This window comes from Lemur catta, chromosome 11 (assembly GCF_020740605.2).
Source record: "Lemur catta isolate mLemCat1 chromosome 11, mLemCat1.pri, whole genome shotgun sequence".
In the NCBI taxonomy this organism is placed as follows: domain Eukaryota; kingdom Metazoa; phylum Chordata; class Mammalia; order Primates; family Lemuridae; genus Lemur; species Lemur catta.
The window spans coordinates 73,741,805-73,765,563 of record NC_059138.1 but is presented as its reverse complement, the minus strand read 5'-3'; the positions used below and the strand labels follow the sequence as shown (position 1 = coordinate 73,765,563).

At 34.7% G+C, this 23,759-nt stretch overlaps 1 protein-coding gene across 1 annotated transcript in view; it reads left to right on the top strand.

The window, feature by feature from the left end:
* The window catches only part of HIBADH (3-hydroxyisobutyrate dehydrogenase), a 120,998-nt gene that overhangs the window by 27,235 nt on the left and 70,004 nt on the right, over positions 1–23,759 (top strand). The window contains exons 3-4 of the mRNA XM_045564066.1: positions 3,364–3,473; positions 6,249–6,370. Coding sequence (XP_045420022.1) covers positions 3,364–3,473; positions 6,249–6,370 — 232 coding nt within the window. The remainder of the gene's footprint in view (positions 1–3,363; positions 3,474–6,248; positions 6,371–23,759) is intronic.

Sequence of the window (23,759 nt, the reverse complement as noted above, 5' to 3'; positions counted from 1 at the left end):
TTTTGTTTTGGAGATAGAAACCCTGAAAGAGAACCCATATCACTATTTTTATTTTATAGATTTCGAAACTAAAGCTGGAGAAGTTCAGTGATTTATACAAAGTCACATATGACTTCTTGGCTGAGCTGCAACTAAACCTGTGTCTCTGGCTTCCCAAATTAGTGTTCCTTTCACTAATCCATGCTGTCTTTGCTCATCCATTCAATTAGCAAATGTAATTGAAGGGACTCTAATTAGTTTGGCTCCTAAAGGCTTTTGTGGTTGGTGTCAGACTGGCAACAAGGTTGGGTTTTTTTTCCCCCCAGCTTTTGAGTCATGGCCAAATTTTGTCAGTCAGTTATTTCAGAGTCCTGAAGTTATCACATCTATGGCAAGAGTATTTGAATGTCTATCTCTCTAATAAACATGCCTTTGTAGTGCAAATTAGAAACTATTATTATGATGTACCAAATATATACGGTCATTAGATATAGAGCAGTTGTGGCTAGTATGGTGGTGACATTCCAGCTATCACTATCATTGTGTGTTTTTTCCGGGCCTGTGAGCTTTGACACTACTTTCCTATATAATTGAGGGGTTAGCAGTACTCTGGCAACCCAACCATCCCAAGAAGCAGATGCTAGGGATGCAGGGGGCTGATTGGCCACCCCATGCACTTGGCAGTTACATGAATTGGCACTGCCAGTTCATGGGCTTGAGAAGCTTGGAAGTGTGAAGCACCCTTAGATCTGTGAGCTAATTGTTGGTGCCCTCCAGGGCACCTCTCAAGGAGTTATGTAGATAGAATTGAATTTCTTTCAATGGAAGAGAACTCTCTCAGTTCCTAAGAGGAGGTCTGAAATTAACTCTTAGACAGGGCTTACTGATGTTCCTGAAAGATCTAGAAAGATGGAGCTGTAATAGAAGGAAAGGCTACTGAAAGTTATACCATTGTTTTGCATTGTATTTACTTCATTAGAGTAGGGATGAGCAAATGGGACTTTATAAATAACCCATATTCTTGATATAGTCTAGGAGTAAAGAATTATGACTCCTGCAACTTTTTCTTATCTCTTCTTTTTACTGAGCTATATTTTTCTTGAGTAAACTTGAATTGTTTGCCAGGAAATAGTTGCCTCTTTTTGAATTTCAATACTTTTGTGGGTGTAGGAAAGGTTTTCATTTAACTTAAGCATTTATTTGTAATTTATGGAAAAATTTTTTACTTTCAGAATTACTTGTGGCAAATCCTTGTTATATATCGAAATATACATGTTGAATGTACCTCATTGTAGACTCTAAAATGCTTCATTTTCTTTAGAATGAAACATTGAAAGTGGCCGGGCGCGGTGGCTCACGCCTGTAATCCTAGCACTCTGGGAGGCCGAGGTGGGTGGATTGCTTGAGGTCAGGAGTTCGAGACTAGCCTCAGCAAGAGCGAGACCCCATCTCTACTGAAAAAAAAAATAGAAAGAAATTATCTGGCCAACTATAGAGAAAAAATTAGCCAGGCATGGTGGCGCATGCCTGTAGTCCCAGCTACTCGGGAGGCTGAGGCAGTAGGATCGCTTAAGCCCAGGAGTCTGAGGTTGCTGTGAGCTAGGCTGACGCCACGGCACTCACTCTAGCCCGGGCAACAGAGTGAGACTCTGTCTCAAAAAAAAAAAAAAGAAACATTGAAAGAAAGAGAACATCTTTTTTTGTTTTTTTAATTTTAGGGTCTGAGGTGTTTTATAATATAATTTCCTACCCTGTTAATACACGATATGCTAGGATACTTGATTGTCTGAAATCTTGAAGAATGACTTATAAAAATTGCTTTTTGTTAAAACTGCATTTATCCTGAAATTGATTTAGGAGCTGATAGTCTCTTGGAGAATTAAAATGTAATTACTTCTAGCTCATAATATTTAGATAACACACTATGTTTTGCTTCCTATTCTTTCACTTTTATCAGGTGTATAAAGGTATAAAGAAAATGTTATGTAAACTTCCACCATATGAAAAGCAGGGGCAGTCCCATTCCTGAAATGACTATATGATACATGCCACTTCACTTTTTTTTTTTTAGAAATAGTGTCTCACTGTGTTGCCTCGGCTGGGGTACAGTGGAACGATTATAGCTCACTGCAACTTTGAACTCCTAGGCTCAAGCCATGCCCCCACCTCAGCCTCCCAAGTAGCTGGGAATGGAGGCGTGCACCACCACACCCAGCTAATTTTTAAATTTTTACATAGAGACAGGGTCTCACTATGTTGCCCAGGCTCGTGTCAAATCCTCCCACCTCGGACTTTAAAGTGCCAGTTTAAATTTTTTAGTAGCAAACATGTTACTTTCTATACATAATGTATGTAGAAATATGGCAGTTTTTATATACATAAGTCATTATGGAGAGAAGTCATCAATTATCTGCCTGACAATTATCTCCTTTGTCATTTTTTAAATGAAAAGAGAAAAGGCTTTAGAAAAACTTTTGTGACAATTGGGTGAAGGATTCTTTCTATCAAAGAAGAGTTTGAGTCAAGGAGTGAGCTCCTGGTCTCTTCTGACCTCTTTGGTTGCTAACTAGCTGGCCAGATGTATCACGTTGTGTAATGTGAGAGAAAGCAAGAGAGCTGGGGGTGAGAGGCATGAGTGAGTGCATCTACCCACGAGTGCACACACATACAGAGGATGGACAGAGAAACTTTCCAGCATGTTCGTAGTCATTATTAAAGCAGGGTTGAGAGAGTGCGTCGATGTCTATTTATATGTCTCTCTTGTATATGTAGTACTCGAGTGAATTCTGATAGCTCACACTGTCAGCCTTCCTGGTAGTACTCACAGTCACTGTAGTTAAGTGCTCACGTCCTCATCCTGACCTTTTCTTTTCTGCAACAGGCTTTTTTTTTTTTTTGCTTAAAAATAAAGACTGAAGGATGGTGGTGATTGGGGCTTGAGATTTTGCTAGGGGATTTTGCTATCCAATAAATCACTAGTGACTCCTATAGTGGAGCTCTACCAGCTCTGTTATACTAGCATATTTTTCTTTGTTAAAGCATATATGCCAAAAGGTATGCTGTTTAAGAATCCAGGTTGGAAGAATCCATGAGAAATGTGTCTATTCCCAGGACTATTGGGTTTTGCCTTTTTCCCCTCAATTCCCTTCACACTTTTAAAAATAAACAGTAAATGTGATTCCACAGAAACTGCATCTGTATGTGTATAAGGAATGGGCCCTTTATTTTAGGCAGTAAGCTTTTTTTTTGTCATTTGGAAACAAGGATTGGTTTTTATGCACTGTGTCACTGTTACAGGCATGCATAAAAAGTGAATCCTATTTGTGCTCTAGAAACTGCTTACATTTTAATTTAAATAATGTGCCTTTGCAATTTTTTTTAAAGGTAGTATCTTCCCCAGCAGATGTAGCTGAAAAAGCTGACAGAATTATTACAATGCTGCCCACCAGTATCAATGCAATAGAAGCTTATTCTGGAGCAAATGGAATTCTAAAGTATGTATTTCCCAACTGTGAATATTTTGTTGTTATGATAGTTCATGAATTTCAGACTTGTTAGAACTATTAGGAAATTACAATTATGTTTATTAAAACCTTTCTATACTGTTTTCTCATTTCATTAAGTGAATAGTGTGGTTTCTTGTTGTAAAGGATTTATTTTTTCACTGAAATCAAATATGTGACTTTTGGGAATAAATTTTTTTAGTTCTGTTTCTTTCCTGTAACTTACCCCTTTCATTGGTAACATGTTTAAGAGACTTTTAAAGCTTGCATTTTAAACTGTACAGCTATTACTAACATAATATCCTTGTAGCTTACAGATATTTAGAAAAAGGTTTTTATGAAAAATAAAGCCAAACATTGGAAAGAATGCCATTATTTAACATTTTATTGTGTAATAAAAAGTTATTGTATGTCCTTTGGGTTAGTACATCTGTAGTAAGAACTTTGGGAAATTGGAATTAAAGGTTAGCAGTAACTCTTTAAATAAAATATAATTTAGGTCAGAATTTCCTAGCCAATGCCTATCTTCCCTGGCTCTAAGAACCTTTTGGTTAATTGCTGTTGTTGCCAAACCCTTGTGGTTATGTTAGGATGACAGTGATTGAATACCCAACTTAGTTTTCTGGTTTTAGTGGTTTCTATTCCTAACTTATTTTGTTGTCGAATTTCAACAGAGGGAGAACAAAGTGGTAGGCCCTATAGATAGATAAAGGGCTAAAAGAAAGGGTTTAATTTCTAGAAACTGTAATACATGAAATTTGAGGTTTTTGGAAATGAATTGCTTTGGAAAACTAACAAACTTGGAAGCAAAAGACACTTGGATATTAGGCAGAATACTGGTGAGATAAATGTTTAGATTTCAGGGAAGGTTGAAAGACATTCATTTTGGATGGAGCCCTCAGGACCACAGTGTGTGTGTGGTCCTGAGGCATCCTAGTTGTCTTGTTACCTAGCCTGTTCCAGTTAGGGCCTGTTTTACCTCTCAAGGAAAAGTTAGTAAAAACTCCTGTGGAGACATAACCCTGCATTTATTACTATCCTTTGCTAAGGAATATGGTGGCCAGCTACCAGAACAATTTTGTCCAGGGAGTGCTTTGAAAGAGTTTGGTTTTACATTGAACTATAATTTGCTTCTCATGGGTGGGTTCTTTATTTTTTTCTGGGCCAGGATCATTTCTGCACACCCAGTGCATTTATAATTTTTGAGATGATTTTCTGTTTATTTAAAAATTTGAGATCTTAAAAATATTAAGATAACAGAAGACAGATAAATAATTCTTTTAGGTTACATAAAGTGAAACCTGCATACTGAGAGGATCTCTAATAGAGTATGCTATTTTCTTCTGTGAAATATACCCAAGCATTGTGTTTGAACTGTAACAATACATATGTCTAAAATTGTTGTTTAAACCATTTGTGTTATTTTTCTATGAAAGATGTTACTTTTCAATAGTTTTTATCAATGATTTTTCTACTTTCTCCTTCAATATATAATTTATTCAGTTCTAATTTTCCAATCATGATTCTCTGTCCTCTTGGTTAGTGTATCTGTAGTAAGAACTTTGGAACTTTAAATTAAAGGTTAGCCATAGCCCTTTAAATAAATTATAATTTAGGTCACAGTTTCCTAGCCATAGAAGGTAAACACTGCCTTATAGATAATAAGGGCACTATGTAGATGTATTCTGCACTTACAATATAAGCAAAAATATTTTATGTAAGAATGCCATTTATTTATTTATTTATTTTTTGATACAGAGTCTCACTCTGTTGCCCGGGCTAGAGTGCCGTGGCATCAGCCTAGCTCACAGCAACCTCAAACTCCTGGGCTTAAGCGATCCTACTGCTTCAGCCTCCTGGGTAGCTGGGACTACAGGCATGGGCCACCATGCCCGGCTAATTTTTTCTATATATTTTTAGTTGGCCAGATAATTTCTTTCTATTTTGTTGGTAGTGACGGGGTCTCGCTCTTGCTCAGGTTGATCTCGAACTTCCAAGCTCAAACGATCCACCCACCTCAGCCTCCCAGAGTGCTAGGATTACAGGCGTGAGCCACCGCGCCCGGCCCAAGAATGCCATTTAAATATTCCAGTAAAATATGATGTGAAAAGACTTCTTTCCCCTTTACCAGTGTATGTGTATAAGTTTACCCTAAAGAACAAAAACAGTTTATGAGATTTTGAGATTCATTCATTTTCCTTTCTACCTGTTTGATATTTTATTCTGTCATTAAAAAGTTACAGTTATAAAAGAATATGACATCCTGAGGCAAATGACTAGAGTTCAATTGCTTATGTTTATTCTACCTGGTGGAAATAACATGGATATGTGAAATTTGCAGTATGGCCTGTGAAAGACAAATAAATTACTTTTTAAAGACCCAGCTACTTTACCAAGAAAAATTTAAATCCTATCAAATACCGTTTTAAAGTTAATAGATGTTTTAAATTGCTTACATCTTAGCTTCACATCTTAGCTTCATAATAGCTATGTTATTATGGTTAATGTGTACTTCACCTGAAACCAGAATTTGTACCATGTAGTTTATTAGATTTTCTTGGTTTGAGAGTCTGAGTTTACTTTGAACTGTAATTGATCTGCAAATGAATATGAGATTTTTGAACCTGTTCTAATTAATAATGTTTTTTAATACTAAATCAAAGACCTCCTTGATATCTAGCAGCTTTTAGCAGATTCTGATTCTATAGGTAGTTGAATGAAATGTTTATTCAGAATTGTAAACTATATTTTTATTTATTTACTTAGAAAAGTGAAGAAAGGCTCATTATTAATAGATTCCAGTACTATTGATCCTGCAGTTGCCAAAGAATTGGCCAAAGAAGTTGAGAAAATGGGAGCAGTTTTCATGGATGCCCCTGTTTCTGGTGGTAAGTCGTGGCTAAAATATGTGCCCACTTATTTCTGTTTGTCAAAAGTAGCAATTATGGTTTTGTGGTACCCAAGATATTTCTAGTTATTTTCAGGCCTGTTACAGGATTCTTACTCTCTCATTAAAAATAAACAACAAATCAAGCTGACATGTTACTTAGTACTCTCAAGAAACATTGCTGATTCTAAATTCAGATAAAAGAATGTCACAACTTTAAAGTATTGTGAATTTTTGCTCCAATTACTATGGATAGGGATAGATCAATTCCTAGAAAGTTTAACTTTTTAGAACTAATTCAAGAAATAATTAGCTTGAATAATCCAGTAACTGCTGAAGAAATTGAACAAGTGACAAAAAAGAAAAAAAATCATTTCACAAGGGAAACATTAGGCCCACATGATTTTATAGATGAATGTTACCAAAATTTCAGGGAGCAGATCATCTAAATTTTATGTAAACATTCAAGACAATAGAAAAAGAAGAAATATTTCCCAACTCCTTGTATAAGACCTGTGTGTAACTCTGATATTTAAACTAAACAGAAACATTATGAGAGAGAAAAATTATATTTAGGTCTATTTCAGTCATGAATATAGAAGTGGAAACTTTTAAAAAGTATGTTAGCAAACTAAATCCAACCATGTGTAAAAGAGATCAAATACTATTAATATAATCAGTTTGGTTTAGCCCATATATGCAGAGATGACTTAATAATAGAAAATCTGTAAGTAGAAATCACACATACCTAGAAGTCATATGATCATATCAATAAGAGGAGAAGGAGATCCACTACTGAAATCTAAGAACTTATTGTACCGAATATTAATAGCAGGTATCTATAAGTATAGGTATGACTTTCTGTAATTTCCAAATTTTTGAAAATTACTGTATAATCAAATTACTATATACATATATATAATTTATGTATTTATAGTAGTAGACAGCAGAATAGGAATTTTGTTGCAATTATAGTAAATGTGATTGTGAGCTTTTGAATTAAAAAATAAAATATAATTTAAATCAATTTCTATTTTTCATAAAGAACTTACCGATCTTGTTGTAAAGTATCTTATATCCCAAACTGCTTTTGAATACAGGTGGAGGAATAAATAATTGTTAGCTGTTTTGATTGTTATATTGAATTAGTTAAATAGGATTTAGGTGTAAAGATTTACAATGTGGGCTCAGCACTTTGATCATAAAATACTAATAAGCAATTTTAAGCTTGGTGTTAGTGCAGCTTTTTATAGGATGGAATTAATAAACTGAACAATTCTTTCTTTGAGTGGTTCTCCAGTTGGATTTGAAAATTGATATGGGACACATGATCTTGTTATTGATTGATCTTCTTTTGCTACAAGGGTACAGCCTGAAATTATTTGATAATAAAAAATACTGATTTGATTTTTAAACTTTTTTCTTTTTAGAGATAAGGGTCTCCCTATATTGCCCAGGCTGGCCTGGGTTCAAGTAATCCTCTTGCCTCAGCCTCTTGAATGGCTGGGACTATAGATGCGTACCACCGTGCCTGGCTATTTTAAAATGTTATTTCAACTTTTAAAATACAATCTTGTGAGAAAACTTTGAAATTACTCTTTTGTTCTTATCAAGTTATTTTTAAACCTTGGTTTGTAGTTTTAGGGTGCAAAAATGCTAATATTATAACTATGAATATGCCTGAATCTGTACTATATTATACAGATTAAAACCTCTGTGCAGGGCTGGTTTTTGAGAATTTATTGGTTATTATGATTGTTATGAGATTAACCAGCATATAATAGCAGCTTATTTATATTGACCTTCTCATTGTTACTATTTTCATATTTTTAATATGGTAGGTTAAAAACAGCTCTGCTTTCCCAGTTAAAACAGAGGAAACTTTCTTTATGTTAAATTGGCTGGTTTAAAAATAATTATATTTTAATTAAATAAAGTTAAATAAAAGGGATGTTGGGAAAACATGGCTTAGATGCCCAAGATGGGCCTGCAATTTTACAGAAGTTTTGTGTTCAACAGTCTGGAAACATGGAATATTTGAGATCATTTGAACAAAACCTTAAAAAGTTCCCCCCTTTATCCCTTTCTTCTAAGTCCTTATCTATTTCCTATCTCAGACTTTTTTTTTTTTTTTTTTTTTGAGACAGAGTCTCACTTTGTTGCCCGGGCTAGAGTGAGTGCCATGGCATCAGCCTAGCTCACAGCAACCTCAAACTCCTGGGCTTAAGCGATCCTACTGCCTCAGCCTCCCAAGTAGCTGGGACTACAGGCATGCGCCACCATGCCCGGCTAATTTTTTCTTTATATATTTTTAGTTGGCCAGATAATTTTTATTTCTATTTTTAGTAGAGACGGGGTCTCGCTCAGGCTGGTCTCAAACTCCTGACCTCGAGCGATCCACCCGCCTCGGCCTCCCAGAATGCTAGGATTACAGGTGTGAGCCACTGCGCCCGTCCCCTATCTCAGACTTTTAAAAATGCATTTATGTGGACTTGTATATAGATACATACAAATACAGTAGTCTTCTAAAAGTATAAATGGGAACATACTGTATTTACTTTTTCTGTGGTTAGCATTTTAAAGAGAAGTTGTTTAACCTGGGTAAATTTAAATTGGTATAGATTTTTGAGAAGTGATTGGTTTTGTTAGTCAAGCATTTCTCCCTACTTCCTGCTAGGTGTTAATTCTGGGGAGGAAAATAAGAATCATTACTGTATCATTTTACCAGCTTATGGAGAAGCAGATTGAAGATTTTCCCCACGTTCATGTTGATATTTATTAGACCCACTGTATAATGGCTCCTGTGTACATCATCCTCATTAGGAAATAATACAATTTTATTTAAGTGCTATATGACTTTTTGTTTTTTGAATCAAAAGCAAATGATGCTTGAGTTGTTATAGTTAACAATAGTGAACCGATGTGAATAACCATTTTAATACTTATATAATCATCACTTTATAGTATAGGTCTTATTTTATAAAGTACTTTGGTATGCCTCTATTTGGTGCTTCTTTTTGAAGCTGTCAAACTGTACATGTCTTTATCAAAGCTCATATGACACTACATTTACAGGCATTGGTTCTCTTCTTCCTCTCCAGTTTAAGCCTTTTTTCTTTTTCTTCTCTTTCCTTTTTTTTTTTTGAGACAGAGTCTTGCTCTGTCGCCCAGGCTAGAGTGCAGTGGCATCATTATAGCTCACCACCAACTCCTGGGCTCAAGCAGTCCTCCGCTTCAGCCTCCCGAGAAGCTGGGCCTACAGGTGTGTGCCCCCACGCCCAGCTAATTTTTCTATTTTTTTGTAGAGACAGTGTCTCACTATATTGCTCAGGCTGGTCTCAAACTCCTGGCTTCAAGCAGTCCTCCTGCCAGACTCACTATTTTCCACTTCTACATTTCCTCCCACTGGCAGGTCTTCAGGGGTAATCACAGACACGGAGGCATCATCTCCTATGATAACGATGGCTTCTTTTGAAATACCTTCTGAAAGACTTGCCTGAGGCTATTTTACAGTTAACTTTTTTTTTAATGAACAGAAGGAATACACTCTAAAATAATGATAAAAAGTATAGTATAGTAAATACTATGCATAAATGGGTAGCATAATTCATTATCATTATCAAGTATTATGTATTGTACATAATTGTGTGTGCTGTACTTCTATATGACCAGTAATACAATAAGTTTGTTTATACCAGCATCACCATAAACACATGATTAATGCATTGTACTATGACATTATGATGGCTATGACATCACAAGGCAATAGGAATTTTTCATCTCCTTATAATCTTATGGACCACTGTTGAATATGCAGTCCATTGTTGACTTAAATGTCATTATGTGGTGCATGACTGTAGTATGTCTAGCTTTTAAGTGTCTCCAGTACTCTTAGAATTGAGTTTTATTATTATAGGGGACCTTAGTAATAATTTAGTTCAACTCTTGTTAATATTTTATAGATTGAAAATTGAGGTTCAAAGAGGGTAAATGACTTGCCCAGGGTTCTCTAGCTTGTTAGCAAATCTAGGAACTAGAATCCTAGTTTTCCAACTCAATCTAAGGCTCTTCCCACACTCTGCCACACCATCTTCCCTTCAGTATCATCCTATGGTGGCCTTCTGTCATAGCAATCCCCTTCTGGTAACTCCATTTCTAACAATTTTATCCACCCCAGTGGCTGGTCCCCTGTTTACTGTTCTGCCAGCTCATAGGCACTGGCATATAGTGAAAACAAGGAATTGCCTTATTTTATAACCCTCAGAGGCTAGTTTTTAACCTGGAAGAGGCTTAACATTTCTGTTTCAGAGTCACTTGAGAAACCATTATTTTAGAATCTGGAGAACTCAGGAGAAATCAGATCAGTCCTATTGTGTTAGGCCCATCCTGGAATGTTTATTTAGTGGCTATAAGGGACCTGTGTTCTGTGGATGAATTGGGATAGAACCAGTTTTTGGGGTCTCTCCTGTTTGGGATCCACCTGATTGGTGCTGTTTGATGAAATAAACTTCCAGAGAAAGAGAAAGTAGAGTGATATCTTGAAATACCCTTAACGTCTTTGAGTTTAACTGGGACAGGATCTGTTCTGAGCTGTAAGGACTTGGGAATTGAACAAGATTATACTTGAAAGCAGAAGTATAAGTGGATTTTTTTTTTTTTTGTATAGCAACAGTGAGACTATTTTCCATGCCCTTCTGTGTTCCCGTAGTACAATATCTATGCTATTGCAGGGACTACTATGTTATGCTTATGTTTATGCCTGTGTCTTCAACTAGACTCTGAAGAGGGCAGACACCATGTCTTATTCAACTTTATATCTCCAGTGTATATCTCCTAATGGGGGTTTAATAAAGTATGGTTGACTGAATCAAGAATCTTTTTTTAAAAAATTCAAGATTAATATTAAATTAAGCCTTTTTACAGTTATTCATCACTCCCAAGCTGTTCTCTAGGTTATTTATCTTCAAATTATTTACCTCTTTCTGACGGTAAATAATATAACTGTCTCTATATTCTATTATCAGTGAGGTTGTAAGCATTTACTGTGTTTACCATGTTGTATTGTAACATTAGATACCACTGGAGAGTGTGATTATGATCAAAGTGGTGGGATGGGATAAGAGAAGTAGAGTAATACTCAGAACAACTTCAAAGAGGAGGTCCTTACATTAAAAGTACCGAATTTAGGAAACATACTAATAAAATAATTTGCAAATACTTACAAAATGCAAAATAATGCAACATGGCAGTATTCCCAGTATTTAACAACTAGCATGGGAGCTCCTTATTAGCAGTTTGATCTCCAGGAGTTTGATCTCCAGCATCATTCTAGCTACTGCAGAAAAATGCTGTCTTCCTTCATACTATCTGGGTTGGCTATTTTTTTTTTTTAATTTTTTTTTTTTTTTTTGAGACAGAGTCTCACTCTGTTGCCCAGGCTAGAGTGAGTGCCATGGCGTCAGCCTAGCTCACAGCAACCTCAAACTCCTGGGCTTAAGCGATCCTACTGCCTCAGCCTCCCCAGTAGCTGGGACTACAGGCATGCGCCACCATGCCCGGCTAATTTTTTCTATATATATATTTTAGTTGGCCAGATAATTTCTTTCTATTTTTAGTAGAGATGGGGGTCTCGCTCTTGCTGAGGCTGGTCTTGAACTCCTGACCTCGAGCAATCCCCCTGCCTCGGCCTCCCAAGAGTGCTAGGATTACAGGCGTGAGCCACCGCGCCTGGCCTGGGTTGGCTATTAATACTTATTTTAACTTTCATCTCACATTCAGCTTTATGGATATTTAAAGAGAGAGTAACACCAGATTTTATTTATATAGATGATTCCAGGGCAACAGAAGGACATTTAGATCTGGAAATGGAAGAAGTAACACCCTATGGGAAGTAATGGAATTTGGGATTATATTTGATAGTTTTTTTTTTTTTGAGATAGGGTCTTGCTCTGTCACCCAGGCTAGAGTATAGTGGCATGATCGTAGCTCCCTGCAACCTCAAACACTTAGGCTCAAACAATCCTCCTGCCTCACCCTCTTGAGTAGCTGGGACTACAGGAGTGCGCCACCTTGCCTGGCTAATTTTTCTTATTTTTTGTAGAGCTGGGGTCTTGCTATATTGCCCAGGCTGGTCTTGAATTCCTGGCCTCAAGTGATCCTCCCACCTTGGCCTCCCAAAGTGCTGATATTACAGGCATGAGCCACTGTGCTCAGCCAGATTTGGTAGTTCTTTAGTAAATATTCTTTAAACACAGAAGAAAGTTCATTAGTTCAAATAACTCTCCTTCCACCTTTAGTTTCATTTTTTTTGTCATTGTGCTTCTGTAAATGAAGAAATTGAAACAAATTTTCTTAGATGTTAGAAAGAACTTGGTAAGGTAACTCTGAAATCAAGGCCTGCGTTTCTTTCTTCAGTGAAATATCTTACACTTAAAATTATTTATATAATTCTTACACGATTATATACTTTTTCTGATTATACACTTTTATCTGATCTTCTCTATTATGCTGATAGCATAGCAGCTTGACCACAAGCTATGATATGCCTTATTCTCCATTTCATACAATAAATACTTACTGAGTACGTCTTGTGTTTAGTTATGTTCTAGATTCTAGGGTTAGGGCTTTAAAGATATTCAGAGTCCTTTGCCTCTTGGAGCTTATGGAGGAATAGAGCAGACTTAACAAATAATTTCAGTGATAAGTACTATGAAGGAAAGAAAAGGCAGAGTAAACAGTTTAGGAGATTAGAGAGTTATGTAAGGGCTCTTTTACATAGAGTAAATGAGATGCCCTTTCTGGGGAAGTAATATTTAAGCAAAGATCCGAATGCACAGGTCTTACCATGCAAGAGAGTTTTAGCAGGAGGAGCTGTACTATAAGGGTTTTGAGGCATGAACAAGCTTTGCATGTTCATGGAACATTTATCTTTATATTATCAGGGTTTAGCAGGTAGTTTCACTTGGAGTTTGTTAAATTGAATAACCTATACTTGACCCCCCCACATGTCTAATACCATGCCTTTGTTTAAGTTTGTGGTTTTCAAAGTAAAGCTAACTGGCCTTTCTGTAAATTATCCCATGACACTGGTTTCATAAGTATGATGCCCTACTCTATTATCTTGTACAAATCATGTCTTTATGAAAGTTGTAATCCTTATTTAATGTCAAATGTTGTTTAGTCACACCATTTTGGATACATGCATTGTGTGTGTTGGGGGGGAGTGGGTCTGCTACCATAGTTGGTTCCAGTTTAGCTGTCTTCTATAATAAATACTAAACATACAGCAAATTAAAAACTATTGTTTATAACTAATGACCAAATACTGTTCAGTCTGTTCCAAGGGCATCATTATAGCACTTAACTATGCATTGATAATTGACGAATAAACTCACTGATTGCTCAGTATGTTTGTAGATCTACAGAGACCTTAAGGTGAAGTGACTCTGAAGGGGCACCTTTAGTTAGCCCTAGGCCTTCCGTGCTAGCAAGCCTCATTGATTTGCTAAACTGTATTGTTCCAGGTAGGAATTAATGTCAAAATTAAATAATTGAACTTGTGTGTATGTGTTTGTATAATAGTTCCCTACCAGGAGACCAAATTTTATACTCTACTTGGCTGGGTTAAGTTTTAGTAATTTGTTTGAGGCATTCTTAGCATTTGGGGTAGTAAGCACAAAACGTATTAGGAAATTTCTCTCAGAGTGCTAGATTTGCTTTCTAAATCTCAATGAAAGTTTCATATAGACTCCATTGTTGTTTTTAAAATCAAGTGTTCAGTCTTGGCCTTTACTGCTCACTGAACTGGATACCTACTGTTTTTCTACTAGCTCTGTGTCTAATTTATGAAAAGAGACCACAAAAACAAAAACTGTATTTTGGCACCTAACACTACTATAGTTAAAGATTTGTTGGCATTTCCATTAAAACATTTTCTTAGAGTTATAACTTGGCAGTTTTACTTGGCTTTGGGCTGAAACATTGCTATTTTTGTCCAAAAGCAAATTTTTTCATCAAGTTTCATATAACTGAATTTGCCTTGGTATGTGTAGAGGGGGAAGGGCTATCACAATAGGTCTTTTTTGATGCTCTCACAAGCTCTTTGATTACACAGTAGTGTTATATGTGATGCTTACTCTTACAGTTTATTCTTACCTCAGAATCTATTTCTGTTATGCAAAATGATTAAGTTCCAGAGATCTGCTGTATAACATAGTGCCTATAGTTAACAATACTGTATTGTGCGTTTAAAGATTTGCTAAGGGGGTAGATCTGATATTAACTATTCTTATAACAAAACAACAGTAACAATAATGGAGCATGAGGAAACTTTTAGAGGTGATGGAAAAGTTTATTACTTTGATTGTGGTGGTAGTTTCATGGGTGTATGCATATGTCCAGACTCATCAAATTTTATACATTAAATATGTACAATTTTTATATATCAATTATATCTCAATAAAGCTGTTAAAAAAGAATTTTTAAAAATGTTTTGAAATAAGTTGGTAAAATCATTTTGGTGGGTTTGTTCTCTTTAAGGAGTTAAGTACTGTTATGTTTTTTAAAGTTTTAATTATCAATTTTTATTATTTGTTATAAAATTTAAAAGTACTTTGTGGCATTGGCTTTTGTATGAAAGACTTGAATTACACTATCTTAAAAAATATTAAATGGAATAAGGCTCTCCTTGGTCTGATTTGCTATTATTTAAAAATTTAATAACTCAAATAATTAAAATTAACTTTGTTTGATGGACAAATCCATTTCCTTAGAAATGACTTAAGATTCATCAATACCAGTACACAGAACTGGGTCAATTATGTTAGCCATTTACATTTTCCCGTAATTTACTTATCACCCTGTGCCCATTAAATATCCTTTTTGCCTCCAGAGGATATCATGTACCTGGGGATTTTCTAACAGTTTGCACAAGTAGTTTAGAAATGTTTGGTAAATAAATTCCAAGGGTTTCTTTGAAATTAGCCCTGAAGAAGAGTTGCCCATAAAAATCTCTTTTTACATTCTTTGGCATGCCTAAGACTCCCTTAAAACAGTTTTCCTAGACAAGAATTCCTATATAAGGTGTTAAGTTCTTAACACATTGAAAGAAGACTGCTGACTCACTGCCCAAGATAATATAGTTGAGGTAGCTCTGGTAGTTTGTCTCTTAAGAAAATTGTGGAAGAATGGGTTAGAGAAGGCAAGGTGATCACTTTACAGTGTTTTTATTATTGCTACCATTATTTATTGTTAGTAATAATTATTGCCAGCAACACCTTTATTTCTAAAAATATACTCTTGTAATTTGCAATTTATTCATCTCCAAATCTGAGGGCCAAATTTTAATTGCATTGTAATTTCCAGTCAAGTAACTATTACAGGGGCTACTCTTGCCCAGGCTCTGTCCTGTTGTGGAGAGAACCTGTGTTCTCTTCACATGGTTATGCTGGAAAGTGTATGGATAAGGCAGGAATCTTGCCTGAAGTAATCCCAGGGTATTTTTAATGTCTTTTAATTGCCATTCAGGATGTAATTCAGACCAGACACAATTGGGTCTGGTGACATAGTTCAGGACTCCCTAACAGTGTTTGTATAAAGGTGAAATAGATTTAGCAAATAAATCTGAAGATATTACTTATGTATAATTTATTTTTCCTTAACATCTATTGATTCCTAAGCAGATGAAATTAGTTCCAGTATACTTTATATATTATTTGTCTTTATTTTGTTTTGCTTGTGATCCCTGGTTAGCATGAGAGGTGAGGTGGGAGGAGGAGATGGAATTGAGCATTTGACAAGGGCCTTGTTACCATAATCAAACCCAAACCTTATCAGACTTATTTGTGGTTTTCTAGAAGTCTGATTTTCTTAGAGAAAGTCTGATAGTGTTAGCAGATGAAAAGTATATGAAGTTACATTTAAATCTGTTTTTCTATATATTTACCATAGAATTCTATTTTGTTTGGCATTGCTTTGGGTGTTTTAGTTGTGAACATTTTAAATTTACATGCGAATTTCATAGCAGTCATGCTTCCTTCACAGCCAAGGAAGGTATGGCAGTAGATATGCCTTCTTTTTTCTGCTTTGGGGGGAATTTAACCTGATGTGAAGGTAGGGGGTTATTGTTGTTTTGTATTTAGCTTAAGGGATATGAGAGATGTGGATTTCTTTTAGAATAGTATTAAGAATTTTAAGATTAAAAAGAAGAAAAAAAAGATTAGTACTTGACATCTTTCTTTTTTTTTTTACTGAGTTATTAACTGTTAGTTGTAGATCATGATCATAATTGTTTATCCACTGCAGCCTCTGAGTGGGCTTTGTTCTTAGGGAGTTTTTAAAAATGAAACTTAATATAAGACCAGGCATACAAATAATTTTATCATTAATTACATTTCATTTCCCCTAATTATTCTTATGTGTGAGAGTAATACTTGTTCTCAAGTGGCCAACATTTTTAATACACTATGTCCATATATTAAAAGAGTAGAAAAATAGTCTTGACAGACACTGAAATGGTTAATTGGCTTTTCCAGCCAAGATAAGTTTATAAAACTTTGTGAAAATTAAGAAATAGGAGGAAAAGAATTTTTCTTTATGCTAATGACATATTTTATTAACCCTTTACCTTAGGCTATAAAAATTTTCTTGCAGCATTCTTTCATGAGATAAGCAGCTAGAGAAAGGATAGTTAATTTACTGTAATTGTCAAATATCTGCAAATATTCAAATAGTTAAAAGAATTATTTTTTTATAAAATCCTGGATAGCGATGAGATTTTTCTAAAATAAAAATTTTGAGAAAGGAATAAGCAGCAATGGAATTCTGACTTTAAGACCTGTAATCTTCAATAGCAAACTTTTAAAAAGCAGAATTTAGAAATATTTGATGATAACTCATGGTATTCAACTGAACTGAGCTTTTATATTCTTATTAGTATGCATATAAAATCAACAGCTTTTCATGATTAGGCATTTACATCTTAAATCTTGCACTCTGCTGTATTGGGAAATAGAGTAACACTGGATATATATTTCAAGGTTAATAGGAAAAGTCTACATTTGATGCAGAAAAGTTATATAATATTCAAGGACTTGTGGGGAGGTTAGAGAGCTAGAGGGCAAGAACATGAGTGTGAGCATGTGCGGGAATGAGAGATTACATTGTCCTTTTCCATCTTAGCTGGTAGTTTGTACTGAAAACTGGAAAGTTAAACTTTTGGAATTGTTACTACTCCAAGTGGGAATATAAACTATATGGAACAAAATTTATTTAACCTGTTAAAAAGTCAACCTAAAACTATAGCTAATTAGTTTATATTATTACATCACTTCTGGTAGAGACTCAAACTAGTACAGAGTAAGAGGAGCTATTATCAGGTGAGCTGACTGCTACCCATATGGGGCTTTAAGATAATGATGAGTTTAAATTTCCTCTTAGAGCTAAGTGAGAATAAAACTGGAGGCAATAAATACTCTTGGCCAAAGCCATTAAATGAAAAAGCTGGGAATTCTCCAGCTCTTGACTTAAATTGTTTGTTTATCAGCTGGCGCCTAGTCTGGAGTCAAGAGCTGGAGATTTCTATCTGTGACAGAACTTTGAAACTCTTGCAGGACACTTTCATTTCAACTTAAGGTAACTTGAGTTTATAGCTTTGGCTTTAAAGATTACTAATGATTTACTCATTTCCTTACCATTTAACCAGAGTGGACTTTTTCCCAGGAAGGGATCTGTGTTTATTTAGGGCCTTTGTCTGCGGAGGGATTAAAAGGCAGCCCACCAGCATTGTGAACTTGATGGTAATAAAAGGTCACCAAAACACACCATAAAAACATTCTTACCATGGAATTAATTATACAGTGTAATTTTACAAAGCAACTCGGTTACTCCATCCCCCCCCCATTCTTAAACATTTTATCGTTTAAAAATTAAAGCTTTGATACAATTTTGGTTTATGAAATATTTTGCTATTATGACATTTAAACACTGAGGAAATTGTCGTGTGCATATGTGCAGTTAATTTTTAAAAATCTTAAAATTTTTAAAATAAAAATTATTTATTGTTAAACTATCAGGTGAATAACTTGTTTGGGAGGAGGGTAGAGTAGCCAAAAGGGATGGTTAGTATTTCATAGAATAGCCCAGTTACTAAAAACCTAAGCCCAGTTAAGAGTTTATCTATGCCACCAGGTGGCATTGCATCCAAACCTGCTTGTGATAAAAAGAGGATTTTAAAATAGATTATTTTTTGTTTAAGAGAGGACATAATACTTTTTCTAGTCTTGTTTTTGAAGTTGGCTTAAAACTACATCTGATAATCAAGGTTGATTAAATGTCTCCAAAGAACTGAAAAGATTTCTAAACTCTGCAAATATTTGTTTTTAGGTTGTTGATATTGAAATGAAAGTAGATTAAAATGAAACATTTGCAGGGGATTGCCCTTTTTCTTTTAGTAAAATGAACATTTAATATTCATTCATTTTTTTATTTTTTGCTTGCCTAAACACTGGAGAGGGGATCTTGCCTATAAAAATTCTCATAGATATTTCGAACCCCCTTGCCAATGTGGCACCCCCTCCCCCAACACACACCCACCCTTGTAAAAAAAAGCGTCAGCAGGTTTCACTGTATGGGAATTTTTAAAAAGGAGAGACCTCTGAAAGGTGCAAGTTGGTCCTTTTCACAAGCCTAACTATGAGATTCATTAGGCAGTTCATGTTCATGTCTTAAAATCTGTTTTTGGGGAAAGTAAATTCTTGAGTTTCCTGTACTGGTTTTCAAGGGGTCTTTATAGTCTTTTGAATCAGCTCATTTTAAAACAGTGATAATGTAAAAGCACAATAAAAAAAAGGCTCATTATAAATTTTATAAAAGTGAGATTTTTTTCATTAAAATACGTATTCATGTTCTATTTTTATGAACCCATAAATATAAGTTAATAAACTGTAGCAGAAACAATTAAATTATTTAATACAACTATCCAGGTGCTAGGTTATGTTGTCAGAATAAATAAGGTTCAGTGTACTTTCTATTGATTTTTATTATTTTAAAAAATGTATTCCCCATGCAGAGAGATGTTTAATGCTTTGCTTTGATCATTTATCAAAAAGCTTTATGAAATGCTACTGATTTTATACTCTTGCCTCTTCTCTGAGGCTTCTTAATGTGCACAACCTGTTTAAGAAATGTATATGTTTTCAAAGTAAATGTTTGACCTCCCACCTTGATGTTCCCACTTCAGTATAAAACAAAATCCTCCTCTCCCTTATATTTTGAATAACTTGATTGAAAAGTGTGTTATACTAAAACTAAATATGCACACCCTTCAGTATTTAAAAGAGACCTTTTTAGTTTTAAAAATTTTGAAAATTTCACATTTGAAAGTGGTCTAGACAAAGGTACTCATGACATTTGACCCTGGATATTTTACTTTTAAACTTGATACAACAGTCTGCTTCTTAGCTTTGTTGTATGCTAATATTTCTACTTATTTAACATCAAAAAGCTGTAGTGGTTTCTCTTTATAGATTATGCCTATGTTGTGGAATTGCCTCCTGCTGTCCATGAATTGCTTCTTGGCTTGTTGTGTTAGAATTTCTCACCAGGGTTTTTATGAGCTATGCAGCCAACATTTTTTAAAAAGAGAGTAAACTGGATTAATAAAAATTATACTTACTGTTCATGATTATAATTGAGGTAAACTTCTTGGCTCAGCATATCAGTTTTATGCAGTAAGAGTAAGTGCTTACATTTCTCATGTAATGATATGCATACGTATAATTGCTTACAATGACTGTTTTTTTTAAGTTATTTCTATAATATTAAATGACTTTTTGCTGAAATTCCAGAAATCAACTTTTTTCATTAAAAAAGTAGTCATTAGATAAACAATCCTTACTCATTAGAATGTGTGTTATTTAGTAATGAAGCGTTTAGATTTTGGAAGTAGTATTGGTGTAAGTGAGTGTTGCCATGGGAACCTCCACATAGATGTAAAAGGCAGGACTGTCTTAAGGGGAGGAGGAGGGGCGATGCACTAAAACACCACTGGCCTAAATGATATATTTTATGTATGTTGGTGGGTGGGAAGCTAGGATGAGAAGGGAAGAGAAAGTAGTGCAGAAAGTAGATGTTGCCAGTTAAAGCCATTCATTCCGCTTTTGGATTCTCATCGGTGGAAGTGTTTTAAAATTTGAAATGTGATTCTTAATTGGTATCCTTTGCATATGTTGGGGAGTCTTTGCATATCTATTTTTTAAACTACATTGATGGAATATATTTATTTGATTTTGAATAAAATTTAATTCAGTAAAATTTATTGGTTTGAAAGTTAAGATTTTGGCCTTTGAGATGACTTTAATTATAAATTTTATTAAAGACGTTTATTATACTTAATTCTTTTTCAGTTATCTGAAATTAAAAAAAAACTAAACTGACTAGGAGATAGTTAATGTGGTTTTCAAAGAAAAGCTAGCATTTAGGCTTTGTATTATTTTTAATATCGGATTTTACAAATTAAATATTTTTAGTAATTTTCTGTAAATGTTTAGGCAAGGAAACTGACTTACTGTATCTGCATGTATAATACTGTATGGTTTAAAAAAATAAAGAATGGAAGTAATAACGAAACCAAGCTTCAAATCTTTTTACATCCTTTAGGAGCACATGTATAACTACTGATAAAGATGATTAGAGAACAACCAATTTAACTGTGTGCAAAGTAACATTTTTGTTTTCTGGATATTTAGGTTACAAAAACAATAAATTGTGCCAAAGGTGAGTTAGCATGGTAAAATGGAATAACAACGACATCATCATCATCATCATCGTCATCATCATCATTATCACAGTTTTAACATTATGGATTCTGGTTGTCAGATACACATTTTAAAAAAGAAAAGACATTAACCTGACAAAAAGAGTTTAAACTTACCTTTTTAGTCAATCCAGAGAAAAAGCTGCCAAGGCAATAAAACATCCAGAAGTTCTTAAATTAAAAAGAGTAATTTAAATTAAAAGGGGTGAGGGGGCACAAGCAAGGAAGAAGAAAGAGGGGGAAAAAAGACAAACACACTGCTTCCCAGGCCTGGCTGTATCTGAAATAAATTAACCAGCAGCAGTGGGAAGTATATTGTTTCCAACTCTGCATAAACAATGCTCGATATCTCTTTGGGGTGGGTGGGTGGGTGTTGGGATGGATGGGCGTTGTTGAGAAGTGAACTGGCATGCAGAGTTTAGTCATCAGTGGATTTTTTGGCATAAAAAAATAGTAGGAATGAGAGTAAAGAATGAGAAAGTATGTTTGCATCTAAAATTGATCAAGTAAAACCTTCAAGTGGTGTGTGAAATAATTCACGATTGTTAGAGAATGCTTAGTTGTCAGTAATCTTCAGGTTTTTTTTTAAAGACTGAGGCCTTATGGTGTAAAACGTTCAGCAACGAAGATACCTAGTTGTAAGTGTATCTGCTAAATTCTAGACATGGCTTCTACAAAATAAAAGACTAAGGAAAATTGTATTTCTTGGAAAAATAGTAATAAGAGGGATAAAAAGTCAATTTTTTTTTTTTAAAGAATAGTTTAGAGAATGAAAGTAAGAACAAGAACATCCGTGTTGTTTTTCTGTTTCAGTTTTTGCCCGCTGCTTTTTCTTCCTCCTACTCTTCCTTGGGGAAAGATCTGACAGTCTTAACAGAGTTGGAAGCGTAAAAATCACACAGCTTTATCAATAAATAGATTCAAAATATCTTTATTTTAATGACTTTTAAAAAGTTTCATAATGTGGAGACAACTAATATTTAAGTACCTTTTGTTTGTCAGGCTATCATTTTGAGTGGTTTGTGTATTTTAAAACATTTAATCCTTTCGGCCTCCCCATGAAATGCAGATTATCCTCATCCTCATTTTTTTAGTGAGGAAGTTGAGGCTCAGGAAGGGACACTAGGACAGCCTGCAATTATTATAAGAATTAGCCTGATTTAGCAAAAAGAAGATGTTTTAGATAGAGGATTTTCAAATGTGGTGAGACTAGTACCTTCAAGTTTGAATTTCTTTTACTTGCTGGAATAACAAAAAGTCTTTGGGTTTTATTTAAAAACAAAATCAACAGAAACATTTTTTTATGCTCTATCGATGTTACTATTTAGGGAGCCCATGAACACATACCTGCAGTCAAAATACAGAAAGAATTACTAGCCAACTAAAAAAAGTCCACTTAGGTAATTTAAAGCAATTTAATTTTTGGTTCTAAGTGTTTGTATCTAGCGTTGTTCTAAGGGGAACAAAAGGAGCAAGCAAATGTAGAACCAGAAGTGAAAGCCAGAAGTTTTAACCTTCTAAAATAACTTCCCTCATAGGTCTTTTAGTAGTTCGAGTCTTAAAAAGAGCTAGAGTATCTTATTTAGCTATTAGTCATAATATGACTATACAGGACAGCTTTACGTGTTTTCCCCTTTAACTTGTATTTTAAAATTTTTATTTCCCAAAATTACTCAATTAAATGTACCTTTATAACTTTTTAAATACCAAAAATTGGCCTTTACAAAATATCAATGAAAATTTCAAGGTGCATGATTGATCAGTGGTATACTTTTAAAAAATACGTTTATAGTACACATATTCAGCGTTAAGACTTATGACTAACAGTGTATCAAGCTTTATTGCTCAATAATAATAATAAAGTACACCATTCAGTCATTCAGTTCTAATTTGACATTGCAACTATCATTTTGTGTTTTACCGAGAGAATTATAATATATTGGGAATTGATGATTTTCATCTTATCAATATTTTTAACTCTTCTCAATATGTACAATACTTCAGTATTATTACTAAAATGTGTCCCAACAACTTTTACAGAGGACTTTGAGGAGTATGGTGTGTGTGTGTGTGTGTGTGTGTGTGTGTGTGTGTGTGTGTGTGTCTTGTTAACTATAGGTCAAAGCACTAAAGAAGAGTGCTCTTCTACCAGTTCCTTCTTTTGGTTCCCGGGTTGTTTTGGAAGTCGTAGAAAGCTTCTTTCATTTCAATTTGTTTTCCTTATTCTAAAGATTTCCAGCTTGTTACATGCCAGATTATTTCCAGAAATGCTTACTATATAGATTGCTGTGAAAGGAAAGAGTAGAAAATGGTGAGTAGAGAAGATTACCTTTGAAAAAATGTTCTGACCCTCACCCTTACTGGGGTAAAGTTCCAAGGGAATGGTGATTACTGCTGCTCAGAAAATTGCCCAACTGGACAGTGATGAAAACTGGAGTTTAGCCAAATCTTATTTTTGTGTGGTTTTACTCCCTCTTTTCCTCTTGTTGGTTGGAGGGACCTTTGATGGGTCATCTGATTATGGCAGGACCAAGGTCAAGTTTAGCTTTGCCTGACTTCAGTGATGTTATCTTTTCTA